At 38.2% G+C, this 19,942-nt stretch overlaps 2 protein-coding genes across 2 annotated transcripts; one reads left to right on the top strand and one right to left on the bottom strand.

Moving 5' to 3' along the window:
• Positions 1–1,060: 1,060 nt before the first annotated feature.
• LOC139127304 (succinate dehydrogenase cytochrome b560 subunit, mitochondrial-like) lies at positions 1,061–10,184 on the bottom strand. The gene is made up of 6 exons (XM_070693222.1): positions 10,054–10,184; positions 6,843–6,899; positions 5,693–5,849; positions 4,837–4,897; positions 3,355–3,518; positions 1,061–2,463 (listed from the first exon to the last, which is right to left on the bottom strand). Exons 1-6 carry the CDS (start codon positions 10,086–10,088, stop codon positions 2,350–2,352), a joined length of 588 nt encoding a protein of 195 aa, XP_070549323.1. The 5' UTR covers positions 10,089–10,184; the 3' UTR covers positions 1,061–2,349.
• A 1,313-nt stretch (positions 10,185–11,497) lies between these two features.
• On the top strand, positions 11,498–15,681 carry LOC139127334 (cyclin-dependent kinases regulatory subunit-like). Its single transcript, XM_070693251.1, has 3 exons — positions 11,498–11,675; positions 13,901–14,028; positions 14,263–15,681. The coding sequence occupies exons 1-3, from the start codon at positions 11,605–11,607 to the stop codon at positions 14,310–14,312; spliced, it is 249 nt and encodes an 82-aa protein (XP_070549352.1). The 5' UTR covers positions 11,498–11,604; the 3' UTR covers positions 14,313–15,681.
• Positions 15,682–19,942: the final 4,261 nt, after the last annotated feature.

Below are 19,942 nucleotides of genomic sequence, written 5' to 3'. Positions count from 1 at the left end.
ATTCACTGAATAGATTATACAGTGAATGGATGTCACACAGCTGATGTCAACATCTTCTGCTAACAGGTGTTGGGTCCGTGTGCAAAGCCAGTGTTCTCTGCTGTACAATGTACTGAATGATTACCCAGTCCACTTTGCAGGAGTGTGGTTGAGTTTTCTGGGATGACTACAGTAAATGGATGGACAGATACAGTGAATTATATTACCATGCCCTGTTCATTGCATTTTAATTGGTCGAGCTGTACCATGTGACTGCCCACAAATACACAGTAATGGTTTGTTTTCATGCCCGTGAATATGAATAATATAGTAAACATACGGCTAAAATGAAAATTGTGATTCGTACAAAGATCATAATCAACCACAAAATAAAATGGAGCATTTGTGGGCCAAGTTTAGACGCTTTTTCAAAATATCTCCAGATTTGCAAAATTTTTGCAGCGCGCACTACTCACTGACAGGTTCGCATGGGAAATTTTCGTAAATTTTGACAGTTTTTCGGGGTTCGTTGATAATATAATTGAAATAACAGACTCGGTGTGTCGTCCGTTATTTCTATAGTACATAGCTATCCTATGGACGCACTGCTGTGTGGTCCAGATTTATGTTCTTGAGAGATCATATGGGGTATGGGGCTCTTCACAAGATTCCACAATCTTTCATGCTACTCTGAGATTTGATGACAGTTCCATGTCTTTCTGCTGCTGATCACCCCAACCAACCAATGTCTACATCTCTTGCTAACTTTCTGTACACTACTTCACAACCTATTCTCGTTTATAGGTATACTGTCACCTGTTCAAATATTGCCACACTTACCATGGAAAGAAAAAATCTAACCAAGTCACAGATTTTAAGCAGATGGCCGCTTTTAAAAACAGCGCCCTCACATGAGCATTTTAGATACCAAGGAACGCCCCTCTGACCATATATGGGCATATTTAGATTACAGGTGACTGTATACCTTTAATCAGATTCCCTTAGATAAATTTCTTTGAAGGGCCCAATGCCATGATGAAACCTTTTACTGTAGTTATGAAGAAGAGAAGAAACACAATGATTTGAAAACAAAAATTTGTATCTTTATTCACATCTATTTTGAGTAGGTTTGCTTACAGAACTTAGCTCTTTGGACACTCTGTGAGCAAGCCATGGTTTGGTGTGTTTATAATACAAACTTGGTATTGAGAACAGCCCATAATAAATTACATAACTAGTTCATGAAGAATATATGCACACAAAACTGAGTTTGGAGATTGTTGCAATGTGATGGTATCAAGTCACCAAATGGCATAAAATGATTGGATCCGAGATATAACTGTGTTGAATGGTTGAAAGGGGCTGCTGAAAGCAATACTACAATTCAATAAAGCTATTTTTCTAATTTTTCTATTTTTCTACATTCATAATGTAGAGATGGACAATCTGAGGCATCAGAAATATTTGAAGGAGGTAACAATACACTCATTCAGCTGCACGATATGGCTATCAATAACTAACATACCACCTGTGGCTTTACTTACTGGTGAAGTATTGGTAAATATTACCGTAGAGGGCGCTGATCAAACTTTCTGTTTGTGTAATGAGTGATACAAACGACACAATGCACATCTTGGTGCCCTCTTGCACCCAGCAGTTTTGACTTTTTTGTCACTAACTGTTGTATAAACCTTTAATGTACCCTAAATACAACACAGTAAGAGGTGTACAGGCAGTTCAAAAACTGCAATAGTATTGTTGCCACTGTGCCATTACCTTTGATGTTTTGACACTGCCCATAAAATTCTTTCCCATCTGCCTTGACATTTTTATAAAACAACACGTAAAGCATATACATCTTTATAGCATTTTTACAAACGTACAAAGCGCTTTTTTCTTTCTTATAATTTCTTTTTTGAGGGGGTAGATATCAACATGCAGACACTGACAGATACAATGGTATTGAATGTTGAATGATACAAAATTTGCAATTCTGAAAATATTTGTTTCAAAATGGCATAGAATTGATTCTGATCACCCACGAGTCAAAATGTGGAAAATTTTGCCAAATCAGTAATTTTGTTTAGTTGACTGATAAAAACATACGAAGTAAAAGTATTTTGAACTTTTTCTTCCAATTTTTCTTTTTTTTATGCAACAGTTTCATACACATCTCTCTTAGCAAGGATCAAACTTCTTGAATGCTAAATGGTATCAGGAAATGTTAAAAAGAATTCATTTGGTTGATGACCACCCAATAGTGTACTTGCAAACATTTTGAGTGACAGACTGCGCAAGCCGTTGCACCTGTCAGTATTTGCATGCTGACTGTTTCAAGTGAACATTTCAAATTTCAAGGAAGTGTTGAGTTTAGCTGACAGGGATAGCAGCTAGAGCACACGCAGCGACAATGGACCAGAGACAGACTGCGTATCCAGACCTGTATAGGTTCTTCATCTGGAAGCCGTATCCCATGTCCCAGAACTGAAATGCCAATTCAGAGAACGGAACACGTTAAAGGGACATAAGCTGTGTTTTTCAGTATTCTGCTTCTGTATTTCAACTACCATGTCTGACCCTAATCCGTTTGCCATGCCGAGTATTCTTTTTGTCAACACAGCTTATATGTGTGTAGTGATCATTGTTTATTGTTAAATTACAGTTTAGGGATTCAATGCAGAAAGTGTAGGGAAATCACAAAACAAAAGTTCTGAAAAAATAGCCAAAAGATACAGCTTATGGAGCTTTAAAATATATCATTTACAAACTGTGACAGTGAAAGCGAACAGAGTGACTGCAGATTAGGATGATTACCATAAAAAGCTGTGACAAACATTTGTTAAAAGCAGAAATGTCTCTTAAAACTCTTTCACTACATTCTGATGTATGTGATGTCATGCTTGATATGATATCATAAATTGGTAAACCGTTATGCACCCTGGTTTTGCTAAATACCTGCGGCAGTTGTGAAAGCCTTTATTAAGGTAGTATGTGCCTCAAAAATGAAAGATTGAAACTGTTCACTCAAACTTTCCTCAATGAAACTTTCAACCATTCTCTCTCAAAATCAAGCATAAAATCGGGGCTCACAGTGCAAATTCTGGAACTAAAGAGACAAATTTCCAATAATTTCAAACATTTGAAATTTAAAATAGCCACAGGCCCTGTGTTATCTCTATGGGGAAAATAAAACCACTGATTTTCACAAAACTAAGCCATTCAAATCTTTATTTACTCCATAAGCTTGAAAAGGAGCAGCCTAAATTGGTAGGACGAACAACTACTGTAAACGTGTATCCGAAAAACTCCACCTAAAGCGTATTCTATCTTTCAATGTTTTGATGGCCATAAGAGCTAAAAAAGAAAAAAACTTACCAAATGTCTCACACCATTTCCCATGTGATACATCAATGGCCATGCGACAACTGCTTTACCCAGGTATGGTATAACGGCAGGTAGTTCCAGTCCCTTGATCAGGTCAAGGTAATGCATGAAGTCGTGCGGTGCTACATTTATACCAACGGCAAACGTGGCAACACCTGTAAAGACAATCAAGATTTCACTGGTTAGAATTTCATCATTTTACTAATGCTATCACTACACCATGTTCTGATGAAAACTTCTTCAGCCTGACTGCCTTCATTTGTTTACCAAACTTTCTCACAGCAAAACCTTTTTCTGACATTTATTCAACTTCAACAAAACGACATTGGGGTTCGGAGTACTTGGTGATTACTGTGGTGGTCCATTTCATGGGCTTTGTTTGCCCAATCTGATTACTCCTTATTACCTGTAAACAGATTCACACTCACCACTGATGACAATGGGTTTGGGCTCAAAACCATTGTTACTAATTGTAATTGTGACCTAACGCAATTATATTATATTACCTTGTTTTCTAAAAATATCTGCATTGTATTTATGAGAAGTGCACAGTAAGTGAGGCTACCCACAATTCCCCTTGATTTGTGCACTCAGACATCGTTTGCTAAAGGCTTCTTCAATTTTATCACTTTCTTAACAATTTGAAAGTTAAAATTCAATTTCAGGTTTTTTTGTTGAAACTATGTTCCAAAATTATTGATTATGTTTAAAATTCAGGAGTAAATTGAAAAAGAATTCGATGTTTGAAGGTGCTAAAAATTGTACACCTTTTAAGGTAAAGTTATCAGCAACTAAAATGTCCCATCAGTCCACCTGTCAGACATGCGAATTTCCTTTGTGATGAACACTCAAAAAATTCAATACCCTTTCTTTTGCCGACGCAGATGCAACTTATTCCCTTAGTTTCCTTGAAAATATTGTGTATGGCTGTCAAAAATCTATGTCAACAAAATTACAAAATGCTATCTCCTCCTCCATAGAAAAGGGGTTGATCTTCTCATTATTCACAGTGAGAAATCAGAAAATTATGATTATCATAACTATGTTGCCAGAAATATGGACCGAGTGGTTCTGTGTACAGAAGAAATTTGCTTCAGTTCAGTGAGTGATCTCCGTGTGTACAGATCATAGAGAATTGTGGGTAGCCTCACTCACTGTGTAGTGTGACACAGTAAGATCTATTGATGCTAAACCCATGATAAGTAATATTACTGAGATTTACATTCAATATTTACTTTTACATAAACACTACATTTACAGTAACATAGTTGAAGTAATTTAACCTGGTCACCCCACTTCAATGTAAAGAGGTCCACTGTCACCATTGAAAACAATGGGTTAAGGCAAAACCACGATGGTGAAACTTCAAAGGGTTGAAGGAACCTGGTCCCCTGCATCTGTGACCATGTAGTTATAAGAGGCCTTTTCAACAAATGCAGAGATAGAAAATGAGAGAGAGTACACTGTACTTACTGAGCGCCATGATGGCACCTGTAGCTCTGTGGTTGATGGACAAGATAGCTGTCAACTGGGGCTGTCAAATAAATCAGAACAGCAATTACATAATATACACCACAGTAGAAATTTTGGCACCAAAGTCTAGCACTAGAACAATTTCCACAGCCAGTAGATGATGCTTAGATACCAGACAATCAATATCTAGGCTGACGAGGAGAATACACTTCAGCGGCTGATTTTCATTTCAATGAAATTCGACTGTAAGACGCACCATCACGCTTGACACCATGACAAAACATCTCACTGGCGAAATGGAATTCACCATTCATTTCACAGAACAAATTGATTTTACATTATTTTAGCTCCCCATGATGACGTTGAACTTCACTGACTGTAAACATGCAAAGGAATTCAAATTTCAAACTAACGACTGCAAGTTACACGGAAGTTGCAATCTCCTCTAACCAACAGACCCTTTTCATAAGTCTAGCGCCCTCCTGTGGCCACTGTGAATTTGAAGTCACAGCGAGGCCACTGGGGAAAACCCTGGGCAGGGGCTGGAGGGTTTTCCCCAGTGGCCTCACTTTGACTTCAAATTCACCGTGGCCACAGGAGGGCGCTAGACTTATGAAAAGGGTCAATGTCCATACACAGTGGGAGTTTGGACGTTCACTTATAAAAACTCAAGCCACAAATGGGAGTCCCATGAAAATTGAATGTGAAATGTTTAGAAAAAGTCAAGGGCATTCAATAGCATTTCAACAAATCTTTACTTCATAAGTTGATGACTACAGTAATCCATATGTCTACTGCAAGAAGTGACTATCAAAACAAAGTCTTGTGGATAGGGAAGCCATGATATATCGCTTACCTGATAGATCCAGAATGGTGAGCGAGGGCGCTTGAGTGTCTTCTGTTTCTTCCAGTAGACATCATTCTGGAAATCCCAGAACTCTTCTTTCTGTTTGTGGTTTTCTAGATGGTACAGTGGTACTTTACTTGGTGTGGTTACTTGTCCTGATGCAACTCTTTAGGTACATGTGGAAAAGAATAGAATGTCATCAATATGTTTAAGCCTTTCATATCACCTCCTCCCCACTTCCCTAATTCCCTGTATACACACGTTGATACTCACCTAGAGCCATTTATTCTGGACCAGTGTTATGTAAATAGTGATATATAAAAGGCATTTTGTAAGCTTGTATTACAACTTGCTTTAGGGTGAAACAGAAGGTAGTGTATTTGTTATCTAAAACCAAAGTCATGAAAACATCAAGTTAAGGTAGAATGCATGTGCATTGCTTGGAGATATCTAGACTCTCAATTTTTTACAATTCTTTTCTGATTGCTGGGATTCTTTGAGTAAGAAAGATTTTTGCAGTCATTTTTCAAAAATTGAAAAAATTATTTTTCCCCATAGAGTTAACACAGGAATGGTGGCCATTTCAAAATCCAAATAACGGTTAATGTGAGTAATTTGTTTCTCTTGTATCAAACTCTGCACGATGAACCCTGCTTGATTTGGTAAGAAAATGGTTGAAAGTTCTAATGCGGAAAATTTGAGGAAAAGTTTAGCTATTTTAGTTTTTGAGGCTCATACTACCTTAGTGATAGTCAATGTGATTCAATTTGATATCACACATTACCCATAGAACCTTCAAGACTTAACATCTACATTGTAGACAGACAAAGATTCTCACACCCTCTACAATTAATACTATACACAATACTATTGAATACTTTCATTGTTTAATTTTCTCCCGCCAAAATTTTAGTGCAAAAGTTTACCAATTTTCATGAATTTTTCAGTAATATTTTGATAATTTTGGACAAAATGGACATCATATTCCATTGGCTACAGTTTTTTCATCAAAATTTTAGCAAAAATATGAGAAAAATTGACTGGGGTTTATTTTATAAAGGGGATAAAAATAGACAGACTCATCAGTATGTTCTTAAAGTTCAGAGTGATTTGTACGCAAAACATTCAGTGAGAGAAAGGGTGAAAAACTCCAGATTACCTGCACAGGAAAACTGGACTGGATTGTTTGAATAACAAGTGCTGGCACCGAGCGGTTCTGTAAGATAACATAAACACTTACGATAAATTCACAAAAAAATTGGGAAATCTATTCTCATAGAGTTCATCTCCTGCCAAACATGGTTGTAAGGGGGGAGAGATATTTAATTTTGAGATCAATTTTTAAAATTTGATCAAACACTTTAAAATTATCATATTGATGGCTATTATCTCGGTGTTTTTGCAAAGGTCCAGGAACACAGGTAAATAGCATAGGAACCTTGGTACCATTTCTATCCCCCAATGATAGGACTAAGGAGTGCATAATAATATTGCGGGGGAACTCGCCTGGCCTGTGACACGACTTGAGAAACTCAATAAAATTTTCCCCGGGTATCGGCCTTTGCAGGAGTCAATCAAAGTTTCTAGTGACTGTTATAGTTACAGACAAATAACACATACTGTCAGACGCCTGTAACTGGTGGTGGACAAACTGCATTGCATCCCGTGTTCTCAGAGTGGTGGCAGCCACTCTTTAATTTTTGGTAAACAATAGAAACTCATCGGCATAACAATTACATATTATCATGCAAATTAACCACCATTCCACCACTGATCTTGCTCAATTTTATTGACGACTGGATACTGTACTATCACTGTCTACATGTCAAAATAATGCACTTTTGAAGCAAAGTACAAAAGATGAATATCACCCAGGAAAAGAGAAAAAACAAATACTTTCTATTAAACAACAGCAGATTACAAGATTAATGAGCAAAATCACTCATTTAATTTCTTGGCAATATATTTATGTAATCAGTTTCACTCTTCGAGCACCAAAAATAATACACCATTTACGGGTGTTCTAGACTGGTGGTTCGTTTTGTATCATACTTAATTCAAATGTTTGCTGCAGCTTAGTCTAAAAAGAATTACCGGTAGTTGTTCATGGGTCTCCATCAACTCAAATGGCATCATAGAATTGGTCGCAACAATAGGACTAAAGCTTTCAGTCGTAACAGAGACCCTAGCCCTGCGTACAGGTCTGTGTGTTCCCGGCGTTATACGGCCTCCACCACAGCCCTGCAACGGTCTATGGAGATAGCTGGAGACTCTGCAGCGAGATTCAAAATGGCGATCTCCGTGGGTACAGAGTATGACATGTTTCAGAAAACGAGCAGTTTTGGACGTTAGGAGAAGTTAATCGCATCTTTTCAGTGGTCGGTTAGGAGGTAAAGGTAGGCAGGGACAGGATTTTGCCCCGATAGAGCAGAATTTCGGCCAAAAAGACTGCAGAGTCCCTAGTTATCTCCATAGACTGTTGCAGGGCTGTGGTGGAGGCCGTATAACGCCGGGAACACACAGACCTGTACGCAGGGCTCCAGAGACCCTTGCTGTACATAGCTAGGGTTAATATGGGTCAAACAACAACATCTGGTTTTGCTGTTCTACCAACAGAAGTTGGCAAAGCCTCAAGCAACTGAGCACAGAGCACTAACACATACAAAGATATTTTTATTTGTCTTTGGCACTGTACACGTACATCTATGGTATAAGTAACCACGGGAAGCCATACAGAGCTGAATCTTTCAGTCTCGCTGCGGCTCTTGTGACATCAGATGTCATTTTAATCTACTCAATTGCATTGAGTTATACTAACATTAGGGGGACAACGGTCATGTCGTACACCCGATTTTGTTCAAATGATTCACAATGTCGGTGCCATGATTTCGCGACCTTGCCATTGCCAAGCCTACGCCGGCCGCGCACTGAACCGTTGCAGAGGTCATCAAAAGTGCAAGCTGTCGGGCGTTATTTATCACACTATCAGAGCGATCGGCCACACAAACCGAATTAATACTCTCTCATTTTAAGTATCAGACTATGAAGTACAAAAGCTTGGGGTAGACTCATAGACAAGTGCTCCATGGGCATGTTAAAGAAATTCGTGGATTGTTATGAAAAGTCCTCCGCATAACCCCAGTAGGTGACCGGACGATTTTTAAAACTGAAATTTTTTGCCAAAATCTTGATGGCACCTGTTGAAAGTGTTGGTACAAAGTCCAAATCTGAAAAAATAATTTGGCTAATTAGCATGATCACAATTTGGCAGCCTCTGGAAAATCAAAGTTTCCAAATTCTTTCCCTGAGAATATTGTAATGAGGAATAATGAGACAACATGACCAAAAATCGGATCAAATATTGTTAAAATGGCTCAAAGATGACTAACTGTACAATAATGAGTCTGGTGAAAGGTACATTGATAGTTTCCAAATTATTTCTGTGAGAATATTGTATGGGTTGATGAGTCCCAGTGAAAGAAAATGGAAGATTGTCCTCACGCTGACCTTTGTGTTTACAGTATCATGGATACAAGCCATTGTTTCTGGTCAGAGACAGGTGCGCACCGGTGAAAAAGCACGTTGTTCAAGTACGGCACTATTGCGAACTTTACTTCCTGCTTTGGATAAACCCTGGGCGCTAATTTGCGCTGCATAGCTGAGCTATTTTAGGGCACAAAACAAGTAGAAAAATATCTAAGGTACAATTTGCCCGCATGGCCATTCCTTCCCTCCTGGAAAATGATGCCAAAAGTCATAGCCGTTTCAAAGTAAAAATTTCGTCAGCAGTTTCTCGGAAGAAAAAAGACCTTTTTAGGAAATTTTTGCACTCATCTTGACTTCCTAGTCTTCACAATATTCACTGTGAAATGCAAGTGTTTCCGTTCACGCGATCTCTAATAGTGACCATTCGCGTGCGAGTAGACGACTTCCAAGATGGCGTCCCGTCTGACATTTGTTGTCAAAATGTGTTCATAAACTTCAAGATTTTCACGTCATTACATTGTTCATAGACATAAATGTGCACAACTGTTGCATACTTAAGGTGAATTTGTACAATTTATCACTACCTGGGTCCCCCTTTATGCCTTCGATTTCGAGCATTCACTCTCAGAAAACTTGTGTCAGCCCCATTGTAGGGAATAGGAGGGCCTCTCGTCCGGTCACCCTAACCCCAGTTGATGAGGGTCACGTAATCGAGCAACTTCCATACATAACTGATTTCTCAATTCTTTTTCAGTAAAACGCCACCTTTCATGTCGTCGTGGAGGTAAAATACAAAGAGCCGTGTTGTCTGTCAAAACTGGTTGAATGAAAGGGTAATGTTGTCTTGAAATTCACATTTTTTCAGTCGTTACGTACACACTTACCTTGCGAGCAGCGCCATCTTTGATTTCACTCTCATCTCGTGTAGTATCGCGAGAAAAGGTCCGAAATAAAACGCGAGAAGTGGGAATTTCGCATGCTTGCTGCAACAAGAAAACAAAACAGCGCCGAAGCTACGACAAAAACTTTCCGTAGCTCGTCATCCTACAGATTATGCATTTAATTCTTCATAGGCCGTTGTGAACAGCTCTAATCCTTGGCGAAGTGTTAGTTGTAATCAATCGTACAGGGGGAATGAAGATTTAAAGCGCACAGGTGTGATTTGATAGCCAGCGCCAAACTCAGCCGCTCGCCCCGGCGTCAGTGATCAGTGCAATCACGGCCCGGACCGTGGTGCAATCAAGCGCTAGCAGCAAGCTGTCGATACTATCACCGGAAAATCGGAAACGTTGTTCAGATCACAGAAACAGGTATGTACTATTTTAGCTGTAGGTCCATAGCTGTGGTGTTTTCAGACGGGATTCCTGCCTTTTACGGGCTGGTTTTGATTGGCGGAGGGGTTAAAGTCGTAAAAGTCAAAACCAGCCCGCAGGAATCCAGTCTGAAACCACCACAGCTATGAACCCGCCGCTACTTCTGTGAATCACGGTCCTAGTGTAGGACTGTGTGTGAATCTTGACCAATGGCATGCCCCAAGTCACGGTATAGACCCCCCCCCCCCTCTCTCTCTCTCCTCTCTCTCTCTCTCTCTCTCTCTCTCTCTCTCTCTCATAATGTATACAGTATGTAACGTGTGTATATATATATATATATATATATATATATATATATATATATATATATATATATATATATATATATATATATATATAGTTTATATCGGTATATATGATTTATCAGTCATGATACACATGTCCTCTTGGGAAGTTACACTGCTCCACGCTAAAAGAATAAAAAAGAGCATTATAAATAATCACACATGGCTTCAAGTTCAAGTACAAAGTAATAATATCTGAGTCTGTAGCCTAAGTTTCATACATCCTACAATCATCAGACAGACAATCAGAACTGACAGTTATAGAACTGACTGTCTGTCTGAAGATTGCAGTGTGCATAACAGATATTATTACTTTGTACTTGAAGTTTTTTGTGTTATTATTTGTATATATACAAGGAATTAATATTGCATTTATAGTCATGGTCACGCAACTAATAAAGATTTATATGAACCGTTTATATAAATCTTTATTAGTTGTGTGACCATAAATGCAATATTAATTCCTTGTAACTGTCTCCCCAAGTATTTTACCGACTGTCCTGTTCCTTGAAGTCCAACAACTTCAATCAACTGACCGAGGCCAATTGATAAAAAAATGTCAATATCAACAGAATACAACGTTTGATGAATACAGCACTTCTGTACTGTAGCTTCATGGCACTAATTTGTAATCTGGTGTTTGGTTATCGCAATTCACATCTGCTGTCAATATATTCATCCTTTGTATTTCAGGTAGTTCTGCTGATCCTGGGAAGATCAAAGCATCAGTATCTGGAAGACAGGCATACAACAGCAGCATTAGACTGAACCGAGCAGTATGCCTTCTGAAACAGGACAGCAGCAAATAACATACTCAGAAAAATACTATGATGAAAGATATGAATATAGGTATTATGCAAATATCTCTGTGATCTAAATAATATACTCAGAAAAATACTATGATGAAAGATATGAATATAGGTATTATGCAAATATCTCTGTGATCTAATGAAATATTTTTCTCCTTTTTCTGCAGACACAAACATTTTTAACACTGAGTTGGCAAGCACCAGTTCTTCTGACAAAATACCTAAATGAGAGGCTTAGTATTATTAGGATTATGCATGCAGAACTTTAATATCTGCTAAAAATGTTTAATGTTCTAGCAAGTTAACACTTTCTTGTTACAGAAAAAACCATAGAATACTGGGTGTATAATGCTGAGCTTTTAGAGTAATTATTGATAGTTGTGTGTGTGTGTGTACAGTGTGTGTGCAAAACACGTGTTTGTGTGTGCATTTACCATATTAGGCAACCCGGATAGATTTTCTGGAATTATTGTGAGAGTTTGGTCCATGCTCTTTAGGTGTTTGTTTATATCAGAAAAAGTCGTATTTCTTCAATCAGGCAGCTAGACTGGAAAATTGATCGCTCTTAAGTGTCTTAGGCACTCCAAATAGTACGGTCTTTGAGGGATGTTGAAAAGAGGCCCCTTAGGCAGGGCTTGACAATTTCTATCGCCCGACGCCCAGGACAAGTGAGATTTACGTTCGGACAAGTCAAAAATAAATCTGGTCGCCTGCCGGACAAGTTGTTTACACAACTTCCGGCGCAATCAACGCGAACCTAAGTTGCGGTTTGCGCCCCGATTTGCATTGTCGTACACACAAAATAAATGTCAATCACTGACTTTTTTAGATACAATTGTGACGTTCACTTGCCGACTCACACAATGTTGCAATTTTTTCGATGATTGACATGAAATTGTTTCATCGTCCAATTAAAAAGTCGCGGCCTCTTGTGATGTAGGCCGTATAACGCCGGGAACACACACACCTGTACGCAGGGCTACTACTTCAATTTGAACTTTGAGAATATTCGGGTCAACATTGGCGAAAATTACCGAAATTAGAAAGCCCTGAAAGCCGCTTCGGAATTCGTCGCAAGTATTTGGTCCTGATTGTTACAAATGGAGGACAAGTAAATTTTTGTGAGGACAAGTGAAATTGAAATCCACTTGTCCCACAGACAAGTGAACTGGAAAAAAAATTGTCAAGCCCTGCCTTAGGCCTGTGTGATGGGTCTTTCAGATTCAGGTTTTTCGCCTCCAAAATAATCACAAGAGTTCCTGTATCAGTCCGGGTATGTCCATATAGAGGATATTACAATTGACCAATCAGCAAACCTGCCGTCGCAACGTCATGAATAATTAACCATGCAAACCTAGGCTAGTAGATTGCAACGACTTTGGAACTTTTTGGCTAGATTTTACCCTTAATTTTTAACACTCAGTAGTTTTTAGATGTAGACGTTATGCACAATGTTCATTACGGTCGAGATGGCGACCGACACAAGTGGTTATTACATCGAAAATTACTTCTTTGGATGGTTGTCCTGGCCAGGTACCGCTCCTAGAAATCAGAATTTGACCCTTGTAAATTTACAGTAAGTTATTTGTCGCCAAATATCGCCTAATTTAGGTTAACGATGGAGCACGATTTTTTCGATCACCATGCATTTCCTGCTACGATTGCCCCTTCGCTCAAAAAAACGTGCGCCCGATCAATCGCGAGAAGTTAACCAAAAGCTTGAAAAGAGAACGAAAAATGTCCAATAACTCTTTTCAGAACATGGTCAGGGGAAAGAAACTCAGAAAAGTATTTCGGAAGAAAAGAAATCCTTACAATTTTTAACATGGCAGAACGTCTCCAATTGACTCGGGCTGAGACTCACTCACTCACTCGATCGATGGATCTGTCAAGGCATGCAAGTCAGATCGCGCTCTCCAGCATAACATTTCAAAGCGAATCCTTGTAACCTTTAACCCTCAATACATATTAAGTACGTGATTGGTTCTTGCCTTAACCTCATTACATATACGGTACGCCATTGGCTCTTCCCAATTATCCTCTGTATGGATATTACCCGGACTGTGTATGGTGTGTGCTAATTTTTCTCATAGAAATTTGTGGACTCTACCAGTCAAATTTGCAAAGTATTTACAAAAGAGGACGTTCGGAATCTGTTAGAGGGCGCCATGATCCTGATACCTTATTCAGGGAGAAATTTGATTCATTTGTCAGTCTAAGTCTCAGACCTCTCATCTCACATTTTTTTCTCATTTGACTTGACAGACATGTAATCTTACCTCTAGACATAGCCAAGCTGGTACCCAAGACACATCTGATGACAGAGACTGAATGGAGAAACCTTGGTGTTCAGCAGTCTCCAGGCTGGCAACATTACATGATACACGGACCTGGTAAAGTGACTCCCAGACTTTTTGATTTCTCATTTCATTACATTGTAGAAACCAAAGCCAAATGAAAACCGCAATAATGATGAATTTTGACTTGTTGTTTTTAGCTTTGCATATTTTTGCGACTTGTCATGTGATCAAATGACTTTTCACAAAATTGTCATCTAATAGAAATAGAGATTGTAGTGTCATCCGTTCATCTTATTTCTTATTCATCTTCATCGTTTTTGTCCTCAGAACCTCATGTTCTCCTGTTCAGAAGACTGAAAAATGGATATTATGGCTAGCACTGTGTGTGTGTGTGCAAGAGTCCCTTGGACAGTTTGGAGAAAGTGACATTCCCGATGATCAGACAGTATCCGGACATTCTCTAGTCACCAACTCGTTGGCGATGGAATTACATCTGGGACAGATGCTTGGAATGAACTAAGCACTGTCTTCAGGCAGCTCAGCCGACAATATCACAGATTTTGACAATCTCAGATGTCAGCTGTATTTTTCATGAACTATTTACAAAAGAACAGAGGCTAACACTTGCCAATGATTGCTATGCTAAGAGATATCACAACTCAAAGTTCAAAGAGGTAGAGATTTACCCTACCCCATCACCTCCATTGCTTTGTATATACTTTAGATCTGCATCTTAAGGTAAAATGCACCTTTGGGACAGATATTTGAACTCTCAAACTTTTATAATTCTTTTCTGATGTACCATTTGTTGGGGCTCATTTAAAGCTGTTGGTGAAAGAAAAGATTTAACTTAGTTTTTTTGAAAATCAAAAATTGTATTTTTCTCCATAGAGTTAACATTGGGATGGCAGCCATTTGAATATCAAATATCAGTAAATGTTAGGTTATTTGTTTCTCAGACTCTATTACAAAATTTGCACGGTGACCCCAATGTTTATTCCTTGAGGAAAGTTTAAAGGGACAAAGTCGGCCATTTTTCATGAATTTTGTTCAATACGAGATGCTACTTATATTGTTTGACATGTTGAAAAATACTGAATGAATGGGTGACCATGCATATTTTCGAACCCGGTTTTAGAAAAATTGAATGAAACCATCGCGAGAATCAATTAGTGGTCATGACCATTAATTCATTTTCGCGTTGGTTTCATTTGTCGTATATAAAACAGGTGTCGAATATATGCATGGTCACCCATTCATTCAGTATCTTTCAATGTCAAACAATATAAGGAACCGTCTCAGATTGTCGCAGAAGTTCAAGAAACGAAATTCCTTTGTTTAGATCAAAACCCCTCCACCAACCCCTAAACGAAACTTCAAAAGTGCGAAATGTTCATGTCTGCCTGAGAGTACAGTGTTGCATTTTGCTATAGCTACTAAAGACTCATTCCCCATGCCACATTACAATTAAAGTAATCCATCAGATTGAGTACTAACAGGGCATTTTTCCGCATAAAAGTTTCATTTTATTTTACTTTCCCTTTTTGTATCTCTTGTGCTGTTTATGTCTTTGCGAACACGCAATTTGTACTTGGTAGGGGCGGTAAATAAGCGAGAAACTTTGACAAGGGGGCCGGGCATGTTCAATCATATTACAACGACTATGACAAGGTGCATAACAAGTGAGAATAAAGACATTTGGAGGTGAGATCAGAAGCTTATAAGTAGCACATTTTTAAAAAATGATACTTTTGTCTCTGTATAATTTGATGAATGAAATGTTTAGGATACTAGTGTTACTATCGGTAAATTGTGTTTGGGGCACAAACGAGATGGAAACAGTTACAAATTTGTTGGCACGAGTGGACACGAAAACTTGTGATAACAAATTAAAAGTGCGAAAGTGAAGTTCATAAATTGAATGGAGTTCAAACCCCCCTCCCCCCCTAAACGAATAAATTTCGCTTTATGAACTTCTGCGACAATCTGAGACGGTCCCTAAGTAGTATCTCATATCAAACAAAATCATGAAAAATGGCTGACTTGTCGCTTTAAGCAAAAGTTCACATCTCACACTTTCAAGGCACATACATTACTACCTTAAGTTGGAAAAAAAATGTTAATTTACCAGAGTGTGGCGGCTGAATGCAGAGTAGGAACTGCCTGTCTGCTACACTGCCGAGGATAAAGTTTCAGCAGGGCAGGTGAAGTTTTACAGTTAAAGTAGGATGTGAGGAAATCATGCCATTTTGCCTGAATTGAATTTGCCTGTGAGGTATGCGGCACAGAGTACAAAATTTTGAAGTTTCTTGCCACAGCAAAGTGATACCAGCCATGATACTGATGTCATGTATACAGGTACCATCACCAGGCACACAGTATTGACGACAGGAAACTTTTCAGTTATTAGCCCTCATTTCTGATTGTTGTTGTCAACAAATTTTAAAATAATTTTCGTAGTATGTAGCAAAACTCAAACTTGTTGTTGCAGAAGTGATCCAAGTGATCAGACGTTGAGACTTGCTCATATCTATTTTGGTTTAATTCTTTCACCACCATTGTTCTGACTGAATTCTGCCAATGTGGAATGGTGAACTTGAACCTAGGGAAGTGAAAGTGTGAAAGATTTAACCCTTTTCCTGCTAAGTCCATATTTCACCATCAGGTCAGGTTCAGTAAAGATAGTGGAGCACAATATGTCCCATTTGGTGCATTTTAATCAAAAATAGAACATTTGAAGGTCCCTGAAATTACAGATACTGTTAACATGATTTTTATAGACTTACGCTGTTGGTACAGACCAAGCCAAATGGGTGGAAATATGTATGGTTTTAGCTCAATATGATTTCACTGAGTTGACTGATAGGGAAGTGATATTGTCTGGCAGGAAAAGGGTTAAATAAAAGCTTACCGGTATGTAAGGTTCTCAGTAAAATATTGTACCAACATGGTTTGAATATTGAATAAATGGTAATTTGTTCATGAGTATGAAACATTTCCAAACTCATTTTTTCCCCAAGGAAATACACATACCATTGTTCCACATGGTACTCAGCAGATACATGGTTGAAAAAATGAAAACTGAAATTACTAAATTCAATGAAAACGAGGCTCTCTAGTCCAGTGATACAATTCATAAAGTACGCAAGGCTCCCTAGGTGAGCAGGGCTCGAAATAATACCTGTCTGCCTGTCCCGGACAAGTAAAATTTGGCCTGGGATAAGAAGTTTTGAAAAGTACTTGTCCAAGTTGACAGGTAGATTTTTTCAGCCTGCAACCAGTATTTCAACCTACTGACTACAGCAAATATTCATAAGTTTAAATTTATGTACCTTTTAAAATTTTGAAAATCATTGTTTGGATATTTACCTGTCAGAAAAAAGTAAAAGAAAGTTCGATAATATCTAATCACTGTTTACAGGAGTCAGCCATGTTGATTTATTTAAGGTCGCGTCTCAAATCTCTTAAATTGGGAGATTCTCAGAGCCATCTCGACACGGATGGCGCTGTTACGCCATTTTGCATACAGCACAGACGTGAGTTTGTTGAACTTTCCCAGATCTACTCGTTGGTTCTGTCAAAAACTTCCTATCAAACTAATTAAAAATAGCGTCAATGACACTGTAGCTCCCATCCTGGACTATTTAGTGTTTGTTCTCTGGTCAGATATTTGAACATGTGTGAAAGGGATAAACTGCATGAAGTGAAAATACTTAAATGAAATGTACTGGAGACAGTGAAATATGTTTAATGTAATTATTCAGAATATAAAATGGAAAAAATACAGAATTAGATATATCGAATACTGTGATACAACCATTAACTCAACAAGTCATTTACAATGACATAGTCCCCACTTGTAATAGGAGTATTAGTCTTGATGGGGCAGGAAATGTGGTCATTAAGAAGTATCACTGGAGTGTATATGTTGGGATCTATGGGCACATACGTCTATGTCGTTATTCCCAATTTGAAACACATGAGGCATGTCTAAGTTATGGTTCTAAATCGGGAAAAAGATCAGACCTCTAGCAGTATTGGCCAGCCAAGAAATACATATGCGCATTATAAATGAGGTACAAGATGTGACATCTTAAGGTCTAATATCCTATCAAAATTGGAGGGTATAGAACTTGTGGTTACTGAAATATGCATATATATGTATAATCAAGGTCAAAGGTCATCGAGGTCACATGACATTTTGAAAAAAAAAATTATATTGCTAATTAATCCCTATATGCCAAAAAATCAGATCTCTAGCTCTATTCGCTTGCCCAGAATTAGATGTGTACATAATTAATGAGGTAAGCGTGTGTTGTCATAAGGTCTCCCATCCTACTAAATACAAAGGACATAGCACTTGTGGTTACTTATTTATTGACATAAACATATATTTTAGGTAAAAGGTCATCGAGGTCACATGATATTTGGTCAAAAAATTTCTCTCCTATAGTTATCCCTATATACCAAAAATCAGACATCCAGCTCTATTGGCTCGCTCAGAATGAGATATGCGCATAATTATTGAGGTACAGTATGTGGCGTCATACGGTGTCCAATCATAAGAAACATGAAGGGTGTAGCACTTGTGGTTACAGAGTTATGGAAAAATAGTATATTTGAGGTCAAAGGTCACCGAGGTCAAGTGACATTTTGTCAAAAAAATGTATTGCTAAGTTATCCCTATATACCAAAAATCAGACCTCTAGCTCTATTGGCTCGCTCAAATTAGATATGCGCATAATTAATGAGGTACAATATGTGGCGTCATAAGCTGTCCCATCATACCATACATGAAGGATGTAGCACTTGTGGTTACTGAGTTATGGACAAATATGTATATTTGAGGTCAAAGGTCACCGAGGTCACGTGACATTTTGTCAAAAAAATTGTATTGCTAAGTTATCCCTATATACCAAAAATCAGACCTCTAGCTCTATTGGCTCGCTCAAAATTAGATATGCGCATAATTAATGATTTTTCATGGCCTTATACATGGGAGTCTATGGAGATCTACCTTATACATGGGAGTCTATGGACGTGTAAACTAAAAATATGCAAATTTCACCACGATTTGCCCAAATTTGGGAAAGGTCACTCCTATGCACTTCCATACCAAGTTTCAAATCAATCGGACTTGTGGTTTCAGAGCAGGAGATTTTTGACCAAAAATGGGAGAAAATTACAAAAAAATTCATGAAAATAGCAAGTCCAAGATACTGACCCAGATGTGCACAATCATTTCATGTCAGCCCAAAGTACTTACATGCTAATTTTTCATGTAATCTGCTCAGTGGTTATTGAGTTTTTTCAATTTTGACTGTTTTTACATTTTTTCACTTAATTTGCATATTTTTGGCAATGACAACTTCATTTGAACAAAATCTCATCTACAGCCCATCATCCATGTACACACCAAATATCAAGATGAAATGTACAGCGGTTTTGGAGTTTTTGATGTTGACGGACAGACATACAGACATACAGACATACAGACACACAGACATACAGACATACAGACATACATACATACAGACATTTCCCTAGCCTATAAGAATAGCTTCCATTGCCATATATACATATGGCTATGGGAGCTAAAATGACATTCAACGTCTCTGGACATTGTCTACGTTGAGTTGAAATTAGTATAGTTTCTTAGAATAAATTATGCCATTTTGGACAGGTACTTTTTATTTTGACTTGTCCAGTGGACAGGTGGTTGAAAAAAAATATTTCGAGCCCTGGTGAGTGAATGGTATAGCAAGAGCACACGATCTCCTTATGTAAGTTACAGTGGTATTCTGGTGACGAAGACTGCTAAATAAGTGCAGGAGCGTTACACAGGGTACTGACATGCACTGTTTTATAAATTAATCTAAATACTATGCATGTCAAAAGATAAATTACAGTAAAAGATGGACCTAATCAGAAAGTTTTAACGCAGCTGGGACAGGTATGCCCAATAATTAAATTGTTCCAACAGGTAGGTAGTGAACCTGGCCTCAAA

The sequence above is a fragment of the Ptychodera flava genome, unplaced genomic scaffold (assembly GCF_041260155.1).
Source record: "Ptychodera flava strain L36383 unplaced genomic scaffold, AS_Pfla_20210202 Scaffold_30__1_contigs__length_3116999_pilon, whole genome shotgun sequence".
In the NCBI taxonomy this organism is placed as follows: Eukaryota; Metazoa; Hemichordata; class Enteropneusta; family Ptychoderidae; genus Ptychodera; species Ptychodera flava.
Note: the sequence above shows the minus strand (reverse complement) of the source record. Positions and strands in the feature narration are given on the sequence as shown.

What these genes read in the sequence shown, in the direction of transcription:
- LOC139127304 (XM_070693222.1), bottom strand. Translation starts at nt 10,088, where the DNA reads ATGAGAGTGAAATCAAAGATGGCGCTGCTCGCAAG. An exon ending in CACCATTCTGGATCTATCAG is followed by an intron (nt 4,898 to 5,692) that starts GTAAGCGATATA and finishes TTTATTTGACAG; the next exon opens with CCCCAGTTGACAGCTATCTT. An exon ending in AGGTGCCATCATGGCGCTCA is followed by an intron (nt 3,519 to 4,836) that starts GTAAGTACAGTG and finishes TTGTCTTTACAG; the next exon opens with GTGTTGCCACGTTTGCCGTT.
- LOC139127334 (XM_070693251.1), top strand. Translation starts at nt 11,605, where the DNA reads ATGCCTTCTGAAACAGGACAGCAGCAAATAACATACTCAGAAAAATAC. An exon ending in GATGAAAGATATGAATATAG is followed by an intron (nt 11,676 to 13,900) that starts GTATTATGCAAA and finishes TTGACTTGACAG; the next exon opens with ACATGTAATCTTACCTCTAG. An exon ending in TTACATGATACACGGACCTG is followed by an intron (nt 14,029 to 14,262) that starts GTAAAGTGACTC and finishes TTTTGTCCTCAG; the next exon opens with AACCTCATGTTCTCCTGTTC.